General features: G+C 42.4%; 1 protein-coding gene across 1 annotated transcript in view; it reads left to right on the top strand.

Annotated features, from left to right (window-relative positions):
• The window catches only part of Csmd1 (CUB and Sushi multiple domains 1), a 1,354,421-nt gene that overhangs the window by 1,177,225 nt on the left and 158,105 nt on the right, over window positions 1–19,091 (top strand). The window contains exons 31-36 of the mRNA XM_052162855.1: window positions 986–1,102; window positions 4,655–4,768; window positions 6,032–6,127; window positions 12,050–12,253; window positions 13,302–13,426; window positions 14,648–14,744. Of these exons, the coding sequence (XP_052018815.1) occupies window positions 986–1,102; window positions 4,655–4,768; window positions 6,032–6,127; window positions 12,050–12,253; window positions 13,302–13,426; window positions 14,648–14,744 (753 nt within the window). The remainder of the gene's footprint in view (window positions 1–985; window positions 1,103–4,654; window positions 4,769–6,031; window positions 6,128–12,049; window positions 12,254–13,301; window positions 13,427–14,647; window positions 14,745–19,091) is intronic.

Below are 19,091 nucleotides of genomic sequence, written 5' to 3'. Positions count from 1 at the left end.
TATCCTAGAAGCAACTTTGAATTTAAATCAGTCTTGGTGCCCCAAAGAAAAAGAACCATCAAATGATACAGGATATCAGAAAAGGCCAGGGCAAGTGGGATGCTCAGCCCTGGTACTTCAGTCTCCAGCCACACAGTTGGACAGGTACCAGTCTCTCCTGATATTACATATAAGAAGCCAATGTTGGACTTAACTCACAACCTGAACAAGTGACTGGGATTTAATTGAATCTCAGTACCAGGATGTTTGAAAAGAGTTTTACACGTGAGCTAAAAAGCTTTTCCAGTTTACCTAGAAAAGAAACACCAAAGCTAGTAAGATTATCAGAAGGAAAATGTCCATACAACCTCATAGTACATATACTCACATGGATAGATACATACACACATACATACATATATATACACAAATGTATTTATATACATATTGTCATGTATACACACATATACATATACATGCATATATATACACACAAATATATATATATACTCACATATACATAGATACTTGAATATATGCAAATACATATATACACATACATATACATAAACATATGCACACATGCATACATACACACATATATCATACACCTACATACTCATCTGTATACATACACTCATATACACAGACATATACATGCATATATGCACACATATAGACATACATGTGTATACCCGCATACATGCAAGCATGCACATATACACTAATAGTAGTATAGCTATTTTCATTATTATTTGAACATTCCTCAGGTAGGTCTTGATAATAACATGGGTCTTTTCTGAGTCAAAAGCTTTTGTTCCCGTGAGTCTCAGGCTCGGCGATCCTGTGGTCCTGCTGTTGTCAGTCCAACTGTTGAGATGGATGCTGTGTTCATTGATGAGCGGGCTGCGAGTGTTCAGACCTGTCTGTCTACTGAGCTTACCTGCTGCCAGCATCATCATCTTCACACACAACCCTCACCACTCTTGGCTGTCTCTCTTTGCAGCGCCTTGTGGAGGCCAATACGTGGGCTCCGAGGGGGTAGTATTGTCACCGAACTACCCCCATAACTACACAGCTGGACAGATATGCATCTATTCTATCACGGTGCCCAAGGAATTTGGTAAGAAATTAATAATGTTTTTTAACTCATTGGCACATGCTTTAGAGCTAGCTAACTTATCTGTTGTTTGGTAAAATTAGGACAAAATGATACAAGAGAAAGGATATTCACTAAAGAGACGGACTTCCTAAACACACAGAACAATGTCCCCTCATGCTCTTCAAAGGGGTAGAAACCATGTGCTTGTGTTTAACCTTAGAGTGCTGTTGTATTTCAGCCATTAATGTGGCCCCATCCTGTGCTCTGCCCAGAAATGGATATGAAGTCAGTTGTTTGTAAATGCCATGCAGGAAGGCACAGGCAGTTGAAGAGCATTAGCTATATCTCTGTTGTAGTAAATATTTGATATTAATGAAGGGGCTCTATACCGCCACCTTGCCTTTGATAATTCAGTTCTCAGATAAAAGACACAAAACTTTTATATTTATATCGAGCCTTTAAAGCACTAGAGCTGGGCAGATATCTACCCTTTGTGCTATTAGGTATCTGCTTCCCTACCAATCATCCCGAGATATGGCCATGTTTCCTCTAGGCTACTCTTAACTCCAGTGGGCCAGGCCTCATGGCCGTGTTTCCGTGATTCACCCAACCCATGGCATCTTCTCTATCCACCTTCTTTACTTGTCCTCTTCCTCCTGGTCTCTCCGAACTCAAGCCCGAGAACTGAAGCTCCGCCTATCTCTCTTCTGCCCAGCTACTGGCTGTAGGCAACTCCATCCATCTCTCTTCTGATCAGCTATTGGCCGTAGGCATCTTTATTCACCAATCAGGGATAAACTTGGGGCACGAGGCAAGGTTCCATAGAATCGCTGAGGTCTACATGAAATCTCCTTTTCCCCGGGGGGTCACCAGGCCTTGGAGGTCTGTATTTAGCATTGCTGTACATACCAACAGACCAAAGCTCGACACATCCCTGCACAGCTGGCAGGTGGAGTCGCCATCCTTGAGACTTTGAGATGTGCAGAGGGGTCCTGTTGTCTTGCACACTACTTTATGTAATTTCCTCCCTGGCTCCCGGCTAGGAAGACTGATATTATGTTATTCTTTCCTCTGGGAAGCCAGACAATAGCTTTTACACTCTTACGAGCTATTTCCATTTTCCTCAATGGTCAACCAAAAGGGGAAAAAATAGCCATAGACCCACAATTTCCCTTTACATTAAATCAACAGTCGCCTACCTCCACAGAAATCTAACACATTAATTTCAATGTGAGAATGTATGTGAGATTAAAAAAAAGTAAAGATTTTCTATGATTTTAAATTGTGTGCATCTGTGTGTCTGTGTATTTGTGCCTGAGCACACTCCAGTTTGAAGGGCTCTGACACCTCTGGCTTCCACAAACACCTACACTCATGTGCATATACTAACACAGAGACACATTTAAAAAAAATAAATAAATCTTAAAAACTGTAGAAAGGTCATTGTAGATCGTGAGTTTCTGATTTATGGCTAACAGGAGCCCAGAGCCCCCTTTACACAGTACAAGTCTGATCCAGTCACTAGCTGGGTGATTCTCCCTCCCACTCCTGCTTCCATGTTGAGTGACATGTGAGCACATGCGTTCAGCTCTGGTAGCTCTAGGCCTGGAAGATGCTGCTACCTCAGGCCTTCACAGCTGGTCCCCACTTTCAAAGACAACCAGCCAGAGTATCATCTTCACAGTGTTGCTACTTATGTATGCTGGAAGAATCTCCTTATATCTCAGTTTGACACACAGGCACAAGGATTTAACTTACCTACTGCTTAAGCAAAACACCAATCTTCTACCTGAGACAGCACGGAGAAGGTGTGGGGTTGTAACACACCTTGCTGAAGCTTACAGCTCCACAGATTTCTTCTTTCAGCAGATGAGCTGGGCCCATGTGCTTACCTGGGTAGAGAGAGCTTGACTTAGGGGAGATGCCAAGGCCTTCCCTAGGTGTCTTGAGTATCCTAATCCCACTGATATCACAGACTTGACCCCTGAGTTTGCTGCAGAGCCTGCCGCACTGTTAGGTGAACAGCTATAAACCATGCTAACAAGTTCTTCAGTACTCCTATACAAGTTTCATTGTAAAGTTTATGTTCCCAAAGAATTCTTAATGGAAAATAGGACTCAGGTACAGGTGACTCACTATTCTCATAATCAGGAAACTCAAGCTGTGGGCATCCAATATAACAAGATTCAGTTCACTGGGGAAGGGGTAGTTGGGGGGGGCGAGGCAGGAATAGGGGTGAGGGGAGATGTGGATCCTGCTGTGATCTCTGAAGCCCAAAGTCATTAGTGATTCTCATCTTCTGAGAAAAACCTTCTTAGCCCCACAGACTTGCTTTGTGATGCCCACTAGAAAGTTAAATCTCAAAGGGCAAGCTTTGGCATGTGTGTGTGTGTGTGTGTGTGTGTGTGTGTGTGTGTCTATGTCTGTGTGTGTCTGTGTGTGTCTGTGTGTGTGTGTCTGTGTGTGCATTTTCATCTGTACAGTGCCATATGTTTCTGCATCTTCACACACACCCTCATAATAAACAGCCTCCATTATTGCTTACCAACACACTAATTTTCTTCTGCTAGCATGTTTTCCTTCAAGCAGAATGTATATCTTAGTCCCCTGATTGTTATTCTTTAGAAGGACCTTTGGGTAAACCTCTACATAAACAACAAAAAAAAAAGGATAATTTGTTTCTGGCTTATATGTCAATACTAAATCACTGGCTCCACAAAATATTGTTCAGCTCTTTTATCTCATCAATTTTAATATATAAATAATGATTTAATTTGAAATCCAACCAATGTTACTATGGTTTACTTGAAAGCAGTATATCCTACCAGTTTCATATCTTAAAAGATTTTTTTAAAAAAAAATGTATGGAATAACCCACAGAAGTCCCTGAAATGGGGTTCTAAATAAAATGCTGTTCATTTGACAGTATGGCAGCATGAACGAAGGATTCTAATAAGTTTCTAATTCATTATCAAAGTATCATGGAGCTTGGCTCTGACATAGCTAATATTTCGTGGAACAAAATATAAGTAATCATTGTTTTTTTAAAAAAGAGCAGAATACCTTCATAAATATTTTTAGATTATTTGAATGCTGTATATTAAAAATGTGTCTTTTACAATTTCAAATTCATAAAATAATTCCTTTTAAATAAGAGAACAAAAAATGAATTTAAACTGTTTTAATCACTGAAACCTCAGAAAACACAGAAAGTAAGTTTGTCTGGTTGTTCTTGCTTTGTTACAATTTGTTCTATTTTATGTGTAAGAATGTTTGCCTGTGGATATGACTGTGCACCCGTCATGTGCTGTGCCTGCAGGAGCCAGAGAGGGTGCCAGATTTCCTGGAACTGGAGTTAGAGCTGAGTCACCATGTGGGTACAGGGAATCTGACCCTCTACAAGAACAAGTGTGTTTAACCACTGAGCTATCTCTCCAGCCCCTAATTTGTGCTTATTTTGATAAGACTCCTGAAACAATGACTTTGGGGGGGGGGAGATAATCAGTATATGTACAAGCTCTCCTTTGCTCTGTGTAAGACTCCACCCACCCCACCCCACCCACTGTTTTCTAGTGGTGTTTGGACAGTTTGCCTACTTCCAGACTGCGCTGAACGACTTGGCAGAGTTATTTGATGGGACCCATCCACAGGCCAGGCTTCTCAGTTCTCTGTCTGGTTCCCACTCAGGTAAAAATTTCAAATTATTTTATGCCGAGTTCTGCTATACAGCTATAGTGATCTGTTTTGAACTCTTAATCTCTCAATCTCTCTCTCTCTCTCTCTCTCTCTCTCTCTCTCTGTGTGTGTGTGTGTGTGTGTGTGTGTGTGTGTGTGTGTGTGTTACGCTATGATAAATAGAAAATCATCTTTGACTTTCTGAGTCTGTGTTTGCACTCAAAGTCTTTATATTTTACTTACTAAGGTTTACTAAGATCATGGGGAAACATATATAAAAAAAGAATTTTTTAGAAAAAGAAATGAAAATAATGATTATTATTCTCTGTTCTGTGTCTTTTTCTCCTTCCTGGGGGTAAAATATTTTGCCCTACTAATTCCAGGCATGTATGTGACATGTGCAGTGAACATGCCTGGACTTTGTGGCTCCTTTTGGGGCTTTATACCAGTGTCCACAGATGCTCACACACATGTGTCCTGCTGAGCCAGCTCAGCTCAGGTACCAGCCTGCATCTGTGGGCAAACCCTATTAACACTTTCAAGCATTCACTTTCCAGGATCGATTATGTGAACCAGGCAAACTTTTACTTTACCAAGGAACAATGTTATGTGTAACACGAGGCTTCATCCATCAAAATTAAAGAAGTTTGCTTGGTTTGGGCTTCTCTCTATTTCCCAATTCACCAAAATCTTCATAACTCAACTTTGTGGATGTCTAGCAAGGCCACATAGTGTTATGCCTACAAATGCCTCAGGTGACAGACAGTAACTGAGTCTCCTGCAGCAGCTTGGGATGGGGGCACTTAGGATCTGCATACACAGTTGGGAGACACTTCTCAAGGTGTTGTATCTGCTTTAAAGGTTAAACTCTTATCTCAGAAGTGTTTTTGTGAATCTTTTAATGTTTCTAAACTAATGTTTGTCTAAACAAGCTTTCTCCCACTACCTGCTCCAGCAGGTTGGTAAACCCACGTGAGCTGTCAGTACTTGGCTCCACTGTATGGTCAGTCACAGGGCCTGCTCGCTGTCCTTCACAGATAAGTCTTCCATCCTGACAGCAATCCAGTTTATTAGACTCCACAAAGCCAGGGAAGGCTTTAAAAATGTCATAAAAGCAAGATGCTTGGATATTAAACCCCCAAATCTAGTTTTGCTCTATTTAACTTGAAGCATTTATTGTGGACTTTCAAGTGCACGCTTCTCCCAGACTGCCATCCACGGAGCATAAAGCAGTCTCCAGATCTGATGTTGTGTTGCCTCCATTTGAATTTCCAGGTGAAACACTACCACTGGCTACATCCAATCAGATTCTGCTTCGATTCAGTGCAAAGAGCGGAGCTTCTGCACGGGGTTTCCACTTCGTCTACCAAGGTGAGGAGCACCCTGTGCACCGTGCTTCGTGTAGCAATTTGGGGGTGGGAGCACCCTGTGTTCTGCACTTTGAGTAGCAATGTGGGGGTTCACTCTGTATGCTGCACTTCCTCTACTAAGGTGAGAATCACCCTGTGTGCTGCTGCGCTATGGATAGCAATATGGGAGGTACCCTGTGAGATGCACTTTGTGGACCAATGTAAGGGTGCATCCTGGGCTTCTAACACTGAAAAAAAAATCAACAAATTTCACTTCTTTGACATTTAAATAATCAAAGGCATTTATATATGTGAGATAAAACACTTATTAAGAACAATTAGGTTTTGTTTTGGCACATTAAGTTGTACTTCTACTTCAAAGACTTATTATTTTATTTTTCTAACATTATACAAACAATTATTGATTAAACTATTTCCGAATGGCTCTTCAAATCTTACAAAATGGCATAAAATTCAGTATTTGTTCTAATTATATAAATCATGTAATTTAGAGAGACATGTATTGAAATATAAACATATATTTTAAACAAACATTTTTGTTGTGAAAGGTAGCTGAAATTATAATTGAACAAAGCCAAACACAGAACTGACATGTCCTTGTCTGTTCCTCTGAATGAGCACCACTGTGTAAAATTAACCCATCTGGTCCACTTCTGTATACCTGCTTTGTTTGGTTGTTTAATTTGGAGCTTATTTAAATAAATCTGAAATTGTTGAAAAGTCCCCCAAAATGAAAAAGATGCGATAATCTCATTTAGCTTAAATATTCATTTCACAAGCATGAAGTGAAGGAGCACAGAACGGGGGCAGCAGGAACTGTTCATGGCCCAGTGGGGCGGATGGAAAGAGCTGCTTCTGGGATCCACTCCATCCGATCCTGAAAGCAACCCTCTTCAGGCCTGAAGTCCCACACTTTACATCACAGCACCTGAGGCGGAGGCAGGAGGATTGTGAGTTTCCAGGTTGTATAGCAAGATCCATTCCCAAAACAAGAAAAAAAATGAATAAAGCAATCCTTAATTTGTCTCCATCTAGGGTCATTGAGGCAGGAGATCACCATCTACCCTTCAGTATTTTCCTCATAATTAGAGGGAAGTCACTTATCTGAGCTGTTCACTCCCTTGAGATCGAATTCTCTAGAAAGTGTCTTAGCAAAGCTAAGTCTTTCAGAAAACTATGGAGGATAAGTCATACCATTCGTTTCGATTCTAAAAATCTCACAGAGTAATAGCAATATGCTCAAAATATTTCCCATAAAAGGTTTCTGTTTTCATCATCAAAACTGTATGAACGGTCTCTGACAGTTGGTTGCAATGATGCTGGCAGCCAGCGTACATGAAAAATATTTCTAACCCTTAAGTGGCAAATGTTCAACAAAGTTGTTAGGGAATTAAAAGTAGTTAAATTGTTTTAAAGTTGTAGTTTTTGTTAAATGCAAATGCTTGTATATTTTTAATTGACTTTGGTAGACAATGACTAATTAGGCAAGCTGCCTAAACTTATTTTCTTCAAATGAGTTTGGAATTACTTTGTCCATGTAGCTACATAATCCAGAACTCACATTTCTTCTGTAACAAAGGCAGACTGATTGTTTTAAGTAAAGTTTTCCTCTTAGGGAAAAAAAACACATTGACATTAGAAAATGAATCCAAGTTATTAACAACAGTCTTTGTACAGGACTTCCTCTGGCTTTTGACAAAGATTAGATCATTGATCAGGTAAGCAGCAAAGGACTCAAGGCTTGTGCTAACAAGAGTTCACACTCAGGTGACATGTTCTGGAAAATAATTAAATCATTCCATGCATATGTGTAGTGGAGTGTGTTTATGGTTTATGTGTCTGTCAAGTGCATGCCAGTGTGTGTGCATATGTGCACACACATATGTGTAGAAGCAAGAGGTCCGTGTAGGTGCCTTTCTCAGTCTCTCTCAACCCTATTGTTTAAGACAGGGTCTGATTCTGAACCTAAAGCTCCCCAGCTTATTCAGACTAACAGGACAACAAGCTCCAGGGATCCACCTGTCCACACAAACCCAGCCCTGAGATTCCAGGTGCACGCCACCACACCCAGCCTTTTAATTTCCATAGGGACCTGAGCTCACTTCCTCTTGCTTGTATGATAAGCACTTTATTGTCTGAGCTGTCTCCCAGTCCTGAAAAACTGTTTCTTTATATAAATTGGCATCATCATTTAAATATGTAAACTACAGAAAACTAGAGAACAAACATTTATAGGAGGAATTGGTTTCCCTTGTACAATAATAAATCTGGCATATTTAATGTCTTACAAAGCCCAATACTCCATCTTTCCCTACTCTCTACTGCTGACTTTATGCAAAATGCATCATTTATCAAAGCTAGATCCCTTGGACATAAAGAAAGAGGCTTGTGAACCCAGTTTATAAACTACTCAAATCAAAAGGAAAATCTTCAGTCCAGAGAGAGTTCAATCGAGCATTGTTTTGTTTTGTTTTGTTTTAAATACGGATACACATTGAATCTAGGCATTATTTGTGCCCGTATTGTATACAAATGTTCTGAGTGGTGATAGTGTCACTCATCCCAAAGTTATTAAAGTTTGGAATTTCTCAGTGACTTTGTGCTCTGTGATTATAAGAAGCTCGACCCCAGTTAGCAGGCAGGCAGTCCATTATGAAGACCACCAGAGAGGCCAACACAAGCCTTATGTCAAAGGATAGAGTGCAGAAGTGGGCCATGGACTCAGGTGTGGAGAGCAGCCCTGGCCAGCTCCCTCACAGCCTGCAGTGACTGCCTCTTGGTGGAGAATATAGTGATTCTGAGAACAAACGTACAGAGTATCTTCCAGACTTCTGAAGAAGTGCAGACTGATAGTTATGCCATCCATCAACACACAGTGGGAAGGGCATCTCCGTGGGGAATCACTTCAGATGGGCTGGTCCCATAAGCACAGCTGTGGGGCAGCCAGTCGTGAGGCAGAGGATCCCGCACTGTGTCAGAGAAAGAAAGCCAGCAAGCCACCGGTAGGCAGGTCTGCAAGCACACAGAGCCATTCCTTCTCCCCATGTTTGCCTGTGGGTGTGGCGGGAGCAGCTGTCCCACATTCTTGGCTCCCCTTTAGTAACCAGGCATTATAAACTGCATAAAGCCTTTCTGCCCCTGTGTCCCTTTCCATCAAGGTCTTTTATCACAGCAATAGAAAGAAAAATATAACAAAGACTAACTGTAGCCGGCAGGGAAATGCCACCAGTACCTCTCATTTGCCTATGTCTGTGGCATGTGACTGATTCTGTCCAAGGGAAACTTTGTGGCTCAGTTTGCCACAAGCATACGATCTGGGTTTTTTGGGTATTGTTTTGGCTTGCTTATTTGTCTGAATCTTTTTTATTTTATCTGTATCCATGTTTTGCCTGCTTGCATGTCTGTGTACCGCAATGTACAGTACCCTTGAAAGCCAGAAGAGGGCGCTGGATCCTCTGGGATTGGAGTTAAAGACAGTTGTGAGCTGCTATGTGGGAGCTGGGAATCAACTTAGCGTCCTCTAGAAAAGTAGCCATTGCTCTTCACTACTGGTTCATCTCTCCAGTCTCCAGTATACTGATTTTTCGATCATCTTCCATTCGTGCCTGCTACATTTCAACATGCAATACCATGCCTCTTTCAGCTAGTTCCATGTAACGTGCTCTCTCCAGTGTCAGCAAGCTGGCAGAATCTACTTTTGTGTGAGAAGAAGTTATGATTCTTAGGCTTGTTACACAACGGGAAAGAGGCTGCTGACCTCAGCTCTGCCTCTGAGTCATGGCTCTGGGCCACCAACTAACTTCACATAACCTTCTCTAGACCCTGGTCAGAACTGAAATAACACACAGTCTGTCCCAATTACACGAGAGAACCATTCTTCAACACTATCTGGACAGCACCCCAACCCAGTCACACCAGAATAACACCCTGCCCTAGATTCATCTGGTTCCTCTGAGCTTTGGTGGTAAAAATGGAATCCAAAAGACTCATTGCAGTGAAGCCTTGCATCCACATACTGTTGCTTCTTGTCCCTGGCTGCTTTTCTCTGATGCTATCAGATGAAAGCATAGTTGATTTTGCATTTTTAAGGAAGTCACCTTTTGCATCAAGAGCTTACAAAAAATTGTAGCTTCTTATTGAGAATGTTTATGATGAAACTGTGTGTGTAATTCAGTGACGATTTACTAATTCCCTAACTATGGCCAGCTTGTCAGGTCAGAATCCTCAACTCCTAGCAGTTAAAGACTGCCTTTGTGTCACTACAGGAAATAAGAGAATTCCCTAAATGCCCTGCAATTTTTTCTTCACGTTGCTCACCTTCTTTCTGTAACAGGACATAGTGGAAGGTTCCACACATGCCTCTTAGATTGGCAATGGCAAAGGTTGATAGATGGATCTCGTGCTCTCCTAGTAATGTGTCATGAGTTTTTGCCCACTCTCGGCTCTGTGTGACCCCATAAAGAAGCCCTCAGCCTCTCATTCATCACAGTGGAGTGTGGCGTGATGGGGCGTGGCATAGCATATCATGGAGTGATGTGGTTCCTCTCTTCCTCACCTACCTTCCAGATGACCGTCTTTTGTTCTCACTTCTCTTTCTGATACTCTTGTTTTGTGATGTTACAAATATTGTTTACAAGAGAAAGAATAGTAACAAGAGAAAAGAACTCTTGCATTCTGCCTAAAAAGCCCAGATGAGCAGGTCCTGAAGGTAGGAGGCTTCACAGCAGAATACAACCCTCTAAATGTTACCATGGTCCACTAAGCATTGCCTGTTTCTCCCATTTTCTCTATGTTCCCTTTGCTTTCCAAGCTTCTAACTCCATGAGATGTCTTCCATAACCACATATGCACACAGTGTCACTCATTTATATAATTGCCTTTAAAATTGACAACTGTAGAGTCCTTGTCTGCATCTACTTCCCGGGGACTGAAAATCACTCAACACCTCATAGACTTGGGCATTTATAAGGAAATCCACATACATTGGGAACCTGGGAGAACCTTAGCAGAGAGAGGACAAAGATGGCAGGTGATGAGCCTTGGGTATGTAGGGCTGGGTCAGTGTGACTGCTGTGAGCGTGCTTCTCTCAGGGCCCCTACATCCTTGAGTATCTTCAGTTTCATGTAGGAGGTAGAAGGGCCCAAGTGGAGCAAACACCACTTATAGGGAAGAGCCCCAACTCATTAGATGGGGGTCATGGATCCGCTGTGGCTCCCTTGGTGCGATCTATGCTGCCTGTCACCGTGTGTGAGTACATAGCATCTGCGGGGTCGCTCCTGGTCAACCAAAGGGGCACCCTGCCTCTCAGCACCAAGCTACTGACTCTGTGGCTCGTCCTCATGTGGTTGTTCAGCCCTGCTGGAATGTCCTACTTCAAGTTGTTCCTTGACATGTAATCTACCCACCTCGCTTCCTTCTCTATTTCCAAAGCACAGGGTGATAGAGTTTGAGGATGGCTTTCTAACTGTCCATCTTTAAGTACTAAATGGCTGACTTAGAGGAATACGATTTTCCACCAACCCTACCAGGGAGAGTTGACCCTGTCTGTCTGGGAACAAAATGAGGATTTAGATTTTTTTCCATTTTTATTTTTTCAATTTCTTTTTTTCCTATTAATTAGTTATTTCCTTTATTTGCATTTCAAATGTTATCTCCTTCCCAGGTTTTGCCTCCGAAAACACTCTATCCTATACCCCCCACCCCCCAATCTCCCCACCCATGCTCACCAACCCATCCACTCCTGCTTCCCTGTACTGTCATTCCCCTACATTGGGGCATCGAACCCCCACAGAGCCAAGGGCGTCTCCTCCCACTGATGTCCAACAAGGCTGTCCTCTGCCACACATGCAGAGCCACGGGTCCTCTTCCCTCCGTCCTGTTACATTGCACTGACATGGTACTTTCTGTCTGCTTCTTCCCCAGCCGTTCCACGCACCAGTGATACACAGTGCAGCTCCGTCCCGGAGCCCCGGTATGGGAGAAGAATTGGTTCTGAGTTCTCTGCAGGATCCATCGTCCGCTTCGAGTGTAACCCAGGTTACCTGCTACAAGGTTCCACGGCTATCCGCTGCCAGTCTGTGCCAAACGCTTTGGCCCAGTGGAATGACACCATCCCAAGCTGTGTAGGTAAGTGGGGTCCAGGAGACTCACTGCCCCGGAGCCGGCTCAGAACCCCATGTCAGGGTTAGAGCCCTGCTCTCACTGTCCATGAAGTGATCTTGCTCTTCGGCTGTGTGAAGATCAATTATGCCCATAGCCCAATCGCGCCAACCTTAAAAATAAATGGTTCCTAAAGCGTGAGATTTGCATGCATAAAACATGCTTTTCCTCTTGGTCCTCCTTGAGTCTGTTAGTTCCATCTGTGAGAAGAGCATGCGGATGGTGGGCTATGGCATTACATGTATGGTGTCCGTTTAATACATCTGCGTTTGAAAAGTGCTGGATATGACAGAGGTATTATTACTTGTTATTTGCTACATTTGTCAAAGGAACTTTCAGCACAAAAGTGATTATCTCTTGAAATTAACTGTGCATTTTAAGTATCTCTTCTTCTCCTTGGATTGCTCCAAAACTCTTCAGTATGGCCTGGAGATGCTTGCCTGGAGATGGAAGGGTACACTCTACAGACTCGCTTACATTAAAGCAGAGAGACAACTTTGTTGTAGACAGTATATATATATAATATATATTATATATATATACATATATATATACATATACATATATATACATATATATTCATTCATTCAAAGCTTAAAACTCAGGTACATGACAGATATCAATTGCTGATGTCTCACATTTGAAAGCAAAGAAATTCGATTTTACCTTGGCTAAAAATGCCACTTAAAATAGCAGGAAAATTTTCCCTGTCTGATCACAGCCATGGAAATAGGCCATAGATCCTCTACAATGTCACTTGGCTTTTACTTAACATAGCTTCTCTCTCTCTCTCTCTCTCTCTCTCTTTCTCTCTCTCTCTCTCTCTCTCTCCCTCCCTCCCTCCCTCCTTCCCCCTCTCCCCCTCTCCCCCTCTCTATATCCCCCCTTCTCTCCTCTGCTCTCCTTCCCTCTCTTTCCCTTCCCCTCCCTCCCTCCTTCTCCCTCCCTCCCTCCTCCTTTCTCTCTCTCTCTCTCCCTCCCTCCCTCCCTCTCTCTCTCTCTCTCTCTCTCTCAGTTCCATGCAGTGGCAACTTCACTCAGAGAAGAGGAACAATTTTGTCCCCAGGCTACCCTGAGCCCTATGGGAACAACCTGAACTGTGTGTGGAAAATCATAGTATCAGAGGGCTCAGGGATCCAGGTAAGGCCTCAGACCAGGGCCTCTGAGGCCGGTCAGTGGGGCACCAGCTTTGTTTGTCCTTATTCTTTCTTCCCTCCCTCCCCTCATGTCGTCATTCCTTCCCCATCCTCTTTCCTCCTGCTCTGTTCGCTTTATTTTCTGTGTGTTGTTATGGGATAGGATTCAGCATAATGCATTTCATTCTGCTTTTTCCATGCATACTTTGCCCTCGCTCATTCTTGCTCCACTGTCCTCCTTCCCCCTCCTTTCTCGCTCTCTCAGACCCCCCTTCTCCCCACTGTGTGCCCCTGTACTCTCCAGTCATAGACGCACAGGTCACAGGTGGAAATTTGTTTCTCTTTTCTGAATCTTTCTATAAACTGTCTTTAACCATTTTCAGTATTTGCAAAGAAAAAAAAAGATTTTTACAATTATTTTTAAAGCTTTGTTTTTATGATTTTTAACTGAGATGTATACATGTGTGTGTATGTGTGTGTATGTAAGTGTGTGTGTGTGTCTGTGTGTCTGTGTGTGTGTGTATGTATGTGTGTGTGTGTGTGTAAGTGTGTATGTGTGTCTGTGTGTGTGTGTGTATTAGCTGTGGAAGCCAAAAGAGGGCAGGGAAGCCCCTGGAGCTTGAATTACTAAAGGTTCTGTACCACTTGCCTAAGGGTACTGGGAATGAAACCCGGGTCTTCTGACAGTCAGTGTTCTTAATCACTGAACCATCTCTCCAGCCCAATAATTGATGTTTAGAGTAATGGCTGTGAGAACTGTTATTTGTAGAGATTTTCCCATGTCCTATCATAGATTAGTTCCTTTCCTTTCATATATATGTATGTATGTAATATATATATATAATATGTAATATATATATAATATGTAATGTGTCATGTTATTAATACATTATCTTATTAATACATTCAATGTAGATAATATATTTAATGTGTTAAAATATATATTATCCTGTTAAATAATGCTTATATCTATTCTTTGGCAATTTTCTGTATGTATGTAATATATTTGATCATATCCGTCTACCCGTGCTACTTCTCCTGACACTCCTTTGCCCATTTGACCCCAATATGACCCCTCTCATTTTCCCATCCTCTCATTTTTCACATAATCCACTTAGCCCAAATGTGTGTATGTATGTGTGTGTGTGTGTAGTTATAAAAAAGCTCTTATATAGATAATTTTGACTAATATAAAACATGATAACCCTGCCTTGTGATCCTGTAGATTCAAGTGATCAGCTTTGCCACAGAGCAGAACTGGGACTCCCTGGAGATCCACGACGGAGGAGACATGACAGCCCCCAGACTGGGCAGCTTCTCAGGTACACTGACCCTGTACTTCCCCTTGTCTCTGTTTTTGAACCAGAATGGAAGCCAAAGGAAGAACAGACACCAGTCTGTGGATAGTGCCTCACAGCAGTTCTTTCCTAATGCCTACCAGTGGGCTAGGTCTGAGTGAGTAACCAGAGTCAGGTGAGAGCGTCTGGCAATGGGGTCCGGTGCAGGAGGCCATCTGGAGGAGCAGGCAGTTTGGCCATTAATGGTGGGATTGAAGGCTAGACAGGAGGCCCATGAAAGGGACTAGGCTGAGAATGAGGCTTACCCAAGGCTAACACACCTAGAAAATGGTCCAGTGTACCTCAGAGTCCTGTGGTCTGTCATTCCTCACTGTGAAAGAATGTTGATGACACTTCATAAGCCTGACCCCACCCATCCCCAGCTCACAAAGGTCTCTGTTGTGTCACCTTCCCTAGGCCTTGTTCTCTCAGAGAACCACTGGCAGTGTTACCCTCTCCTTCCTCTCGTCACTATGTTTCTAAAACTGATATCATTTGCGTACTGTAGTCCAGCCCTTTGGTGTGTATCACGTGACTCATCTGGACTAAGACCTCAGCTTCAGACAGTATTGTCTAGTGTGACCCAAATAAGTGTCTTATGAGACGTGTTTTCAAATAGATCATTCTTTATCTGTTGACTTTTTACTGAGTAAGAAACGGAAGAGGGATGAGGCCTTCACGGAACTAACCATGAGAAGGATTGTATCTTTAGATGACTGAGGGAGGGACTGTGACTGTGGCTTGTTAGAAAATGAAAACATTGCCACATGGCCAGTCACATAGATACTGAGTGGTAAAGAACCAAACACTTACAGTCTTTCTTTACCCACTGCTTGTCACTGTATTTGGTTCTTTACACCTTTGGGTGTTTAACGGACAATGGGCCATTACCAAAGAAGCTTACCTGGGAATTTTTGCACATGGGGAGTCTGGCTGAGTTCCTTAGCCAGGGGCCTCTTGTTGATGTCCTATATACCCTGAGATTTATAGAAACTTTAGTTTCTATAATTGACAGAGTTGTGAATAACGTAGAAATCCTCTGCCATTAAGAACAACAATAATCCAGTAATTTAAAACCTGCAGGTAGAATGGCAAATTCAATTTGATTTCATGGCATCTGTTTAGCTAGCTAGCAGTGCTGGGAGAGAATGGGTGTTCTCAGGCTACAGGGCAGAAGGGTGCCGTGGGGGGGAAGGGGTGGCGGGGAAAGGAAACAGATTAGTGGAATATAGCCATGCCTGGGGGCTGGCTCTCTTCACAGTGAGAACCACGCTCCTATCTCCACTTCACTCAGTGACACTAAGGAAAGAAACCAGCCCTGTTCCCTGGGCACATTGTATAAAGGTGCTTCTGTTTTTTGTTAAGTCAACCAGGAGAAAAATACCTTTAAAAGTATATGCCATTGGGCTTAACAGGTGGATCAGCAGGTTTGAATCGTAACACACAACTCTCAAAAATCTTTAACTCCAACTCCAAGGCACTCTTCTGGCATCCACAGGCAGTGGGCCTCCACATGGAGTGCACAGAAAACACCCATCTACATAAAGGAAACATAAGATGTAGTTTAAAAGCTTGTTTTAGTTACCACAGTGGTGCAGTTCTAACGCTCACCGCCTGGCGTTGGAGGGACTTCGGTTGGAGGCAGAGCTGGCTCTCCGCAGACCGCAGGCGCCAGTGAGAAATGAAATGTCATAAACTGCCTATGATATTGAAAATGAGCTCCAAAGTAAAGACTCTAATACTGATGGGTCTCCAGAGTAGTTCTCAGTCCTCAGAAAATACACATGTATAATTTTACTTTTCTTGAACAAAACAGAAAAGAGGGCCGGCCAAATGGAGATGCTGTATGTGAGGGGAATCCCAGGCACTGGGATTTTATTTCTCCAAGTTATGTCACTTTCTAGGTACACTGATGTGTGGTACCATCTGTGAATCTTTTCTGAGCCGTAGTGTCCAGATTTTCAGAATGTTTTTATTGTGTATTCATGATTGGCTGCATTATTGGCTGCAGAACAGAGCCTAACCTTTTACCCCTTTCATCTCAGACCACTGGACATGGGGATCTTACCTCCTGGGTTAAGCTATGACCCTAAGGCACTTGCCTGATGTTCCCAGAGGGCTCATCCAGAGTTGACATGGCATAATCCTAACTCTTGTTACCCTAAGATGGATGGTCCATAGGCTTTCCCGTGAGTGACCAGAATATTCCTGTGAACTGGAAGATACTCAGCCTTGGGGAGATAGCCTGGATATGTGATACCACTGTCCAATAACACTCTGATCTGAATTTAACCTATGACTTTTCAATTTCAATGTTGTCAGATATATAAGGAATGAAAAGTATCGAAACAATACAGAGAGAACACAGTGTGTGTCTTGTAACCTTTCCCTTTCTAAATTATAGACCTGATGTTGCTTACAGTGGCCAAAACCTTTACTTGACTTTGACTCAGAAGTCAGGGGGACGAAACAGTTGTCTAAACAAGAAGCACCCAGAGGGCTTGGCTGAGACTCAGCTTTCATTCTTTTCTAAAATGTAAATAGGGATTTTTAATGGAGCAGATTTCTAGGTTTGTCTCAGGAAATCCCTCTTGTAAAAATAACTGGGCCATTTTTGTAGCTCATTGCATCGAGAGGCAGTGAGTTGCTTTCGAGTTAATTAGTAGAAAATGAAAATTCACAAACATTTTCAACAATGAATATTAAACAAAAGTAAATATTGGGTTGTAAAATGGTCCTGTTAGCAAAATGCCTACCATGTAAACATAGGGACCCAGCTTCAATTGCTAGTCTAGAACCCACATGAGAAGTGACTGTAGCATCTGCCTACAATCCTGTCCATAATCCCAGTTCTCGGAAGATGGTTACAGGGTATCCAGAGTTCACTGGTAGCCAGTGGGGCTGAATCAGAGAGCCCCAGGTTTAGTGACAGGCTGTGACTGAAAAATACAGTGGGAAATGAGGAAAGAAGGCACCTGGAAAAGACCTGGCATAGATACAGACATATATGCACACTAAGCTAAACTATAAGTAAAAAAGTCTCAAACCCTATCAAATTAAAAACATGCATTCAGTAAGGTTCAAATCTAATTAAAATAAGTGACTGGACTCTTGTGAAACAAAATAAGCCTGCTTTATGTAATAAATTTTCTAAGCAATTAAGAAAGTCAGATTAATAAAAATCTTCCAAGTTTACTTAAATACAGTGCCTTTATATTACATTACAGACTTTTTAAAAGAATTTTTATTGATATATTCTTTATTTACATTTCAAATTATTTCTCCTTTTCTGGATCCCCCTACCGGTAAGTCCCATAAGCCCTCTTCCCTCCCCCTGGTCCCCAATCATTACAGATTTGTTTAACTAAATCCCGTGTCCCTATGGGGGCTAAGCTGGACAAACAGGAGGAGCTGTATTTTAGGACATCTTGGAGATTCTGGCCACAAGTGTGAGTTGATGTTTTCTAAGGCATTTGTAAACTATAGCTAACTGCACAGATACCTCATGGCAACAGTTAATCATCACTGCTGCCTATCCATCCTGTATGCATGGACCAATATATGTCCACTGACCTGGGATATCTCAGGTCCATAACTATGTAAATAGCAAGCATCAACTTGCATGAATAGTAATAAAACAAACAATAATCAAGAAAGCTCTGGAATGTGTGCCCCATGTGTAACAGAATTGTGTGTGATGCGGTACACGAGGCAGGAAGTTCCCCTCAGTGCCACTCCCATGCAGTTGTGTTTGGACTCCCAGGCAACTGCCTGACTCGCTAGCTCCCAAAGGGAGTGGAACCCCTTGTGAGGACTGGATCAGCCTCTCACTTCAGCAGAACTGGGCATCTGATGAACAGAGTAACCATGTGGAAGTCATGTCAATAAAACTGAGGCACCAACTCTTCTCAGTTCATAGATCTAAAATAGACCAGACAGGGCCTGTCTGGCTGGCCTCCCATCTTCTGATTGAAGTGAGATATCACAGGTCTTCCCTATTTTTACTCTTGATACATTCTAGTTAAATCATGTTGAGTTCATATTTACAATTTTCCCTCTGTGTCTTTGTTATCTCTCTCTGCATATATATCATAGTGTATGAACCCTCAAGTCTGATAGAGAAAATAGTTTGCCGGCAGTAGCACAGGTGAGCGTCTCCATGCAGGCAGTCAGAAACCTGGTGTCTTCATGAGGGTGCTGTAGTCTGTGACCAAACCTAAAGGACACAACTTTTACTCTGGCAGTGTCTCTGTGCTTGGTTAAACATGTGGTGCTAGGAATACTGAGCAGTTTTGAAGGCAGCAGAATCTTTGTTTGAGTTTTTTGTTTCCA

This window comes from Apodemus sylvaticus, chromosome 18 (assembly GCF_947179515.1).
Source record: "Apodemus sylvaticus chromosome 18, mApoSyl1.1, whole genome shotgun sequence".
Lineage (NCBI taxonomy): Eukaryota > Metazoa > Chordata > Mammalia > Rodentia > Muridae > Apodemus > Apodemus sylvaticus.
Note: the sequence above shows the minus strand (reverse complement) of the source record. Positions and strands in the feature narration are given on the sequence as shown.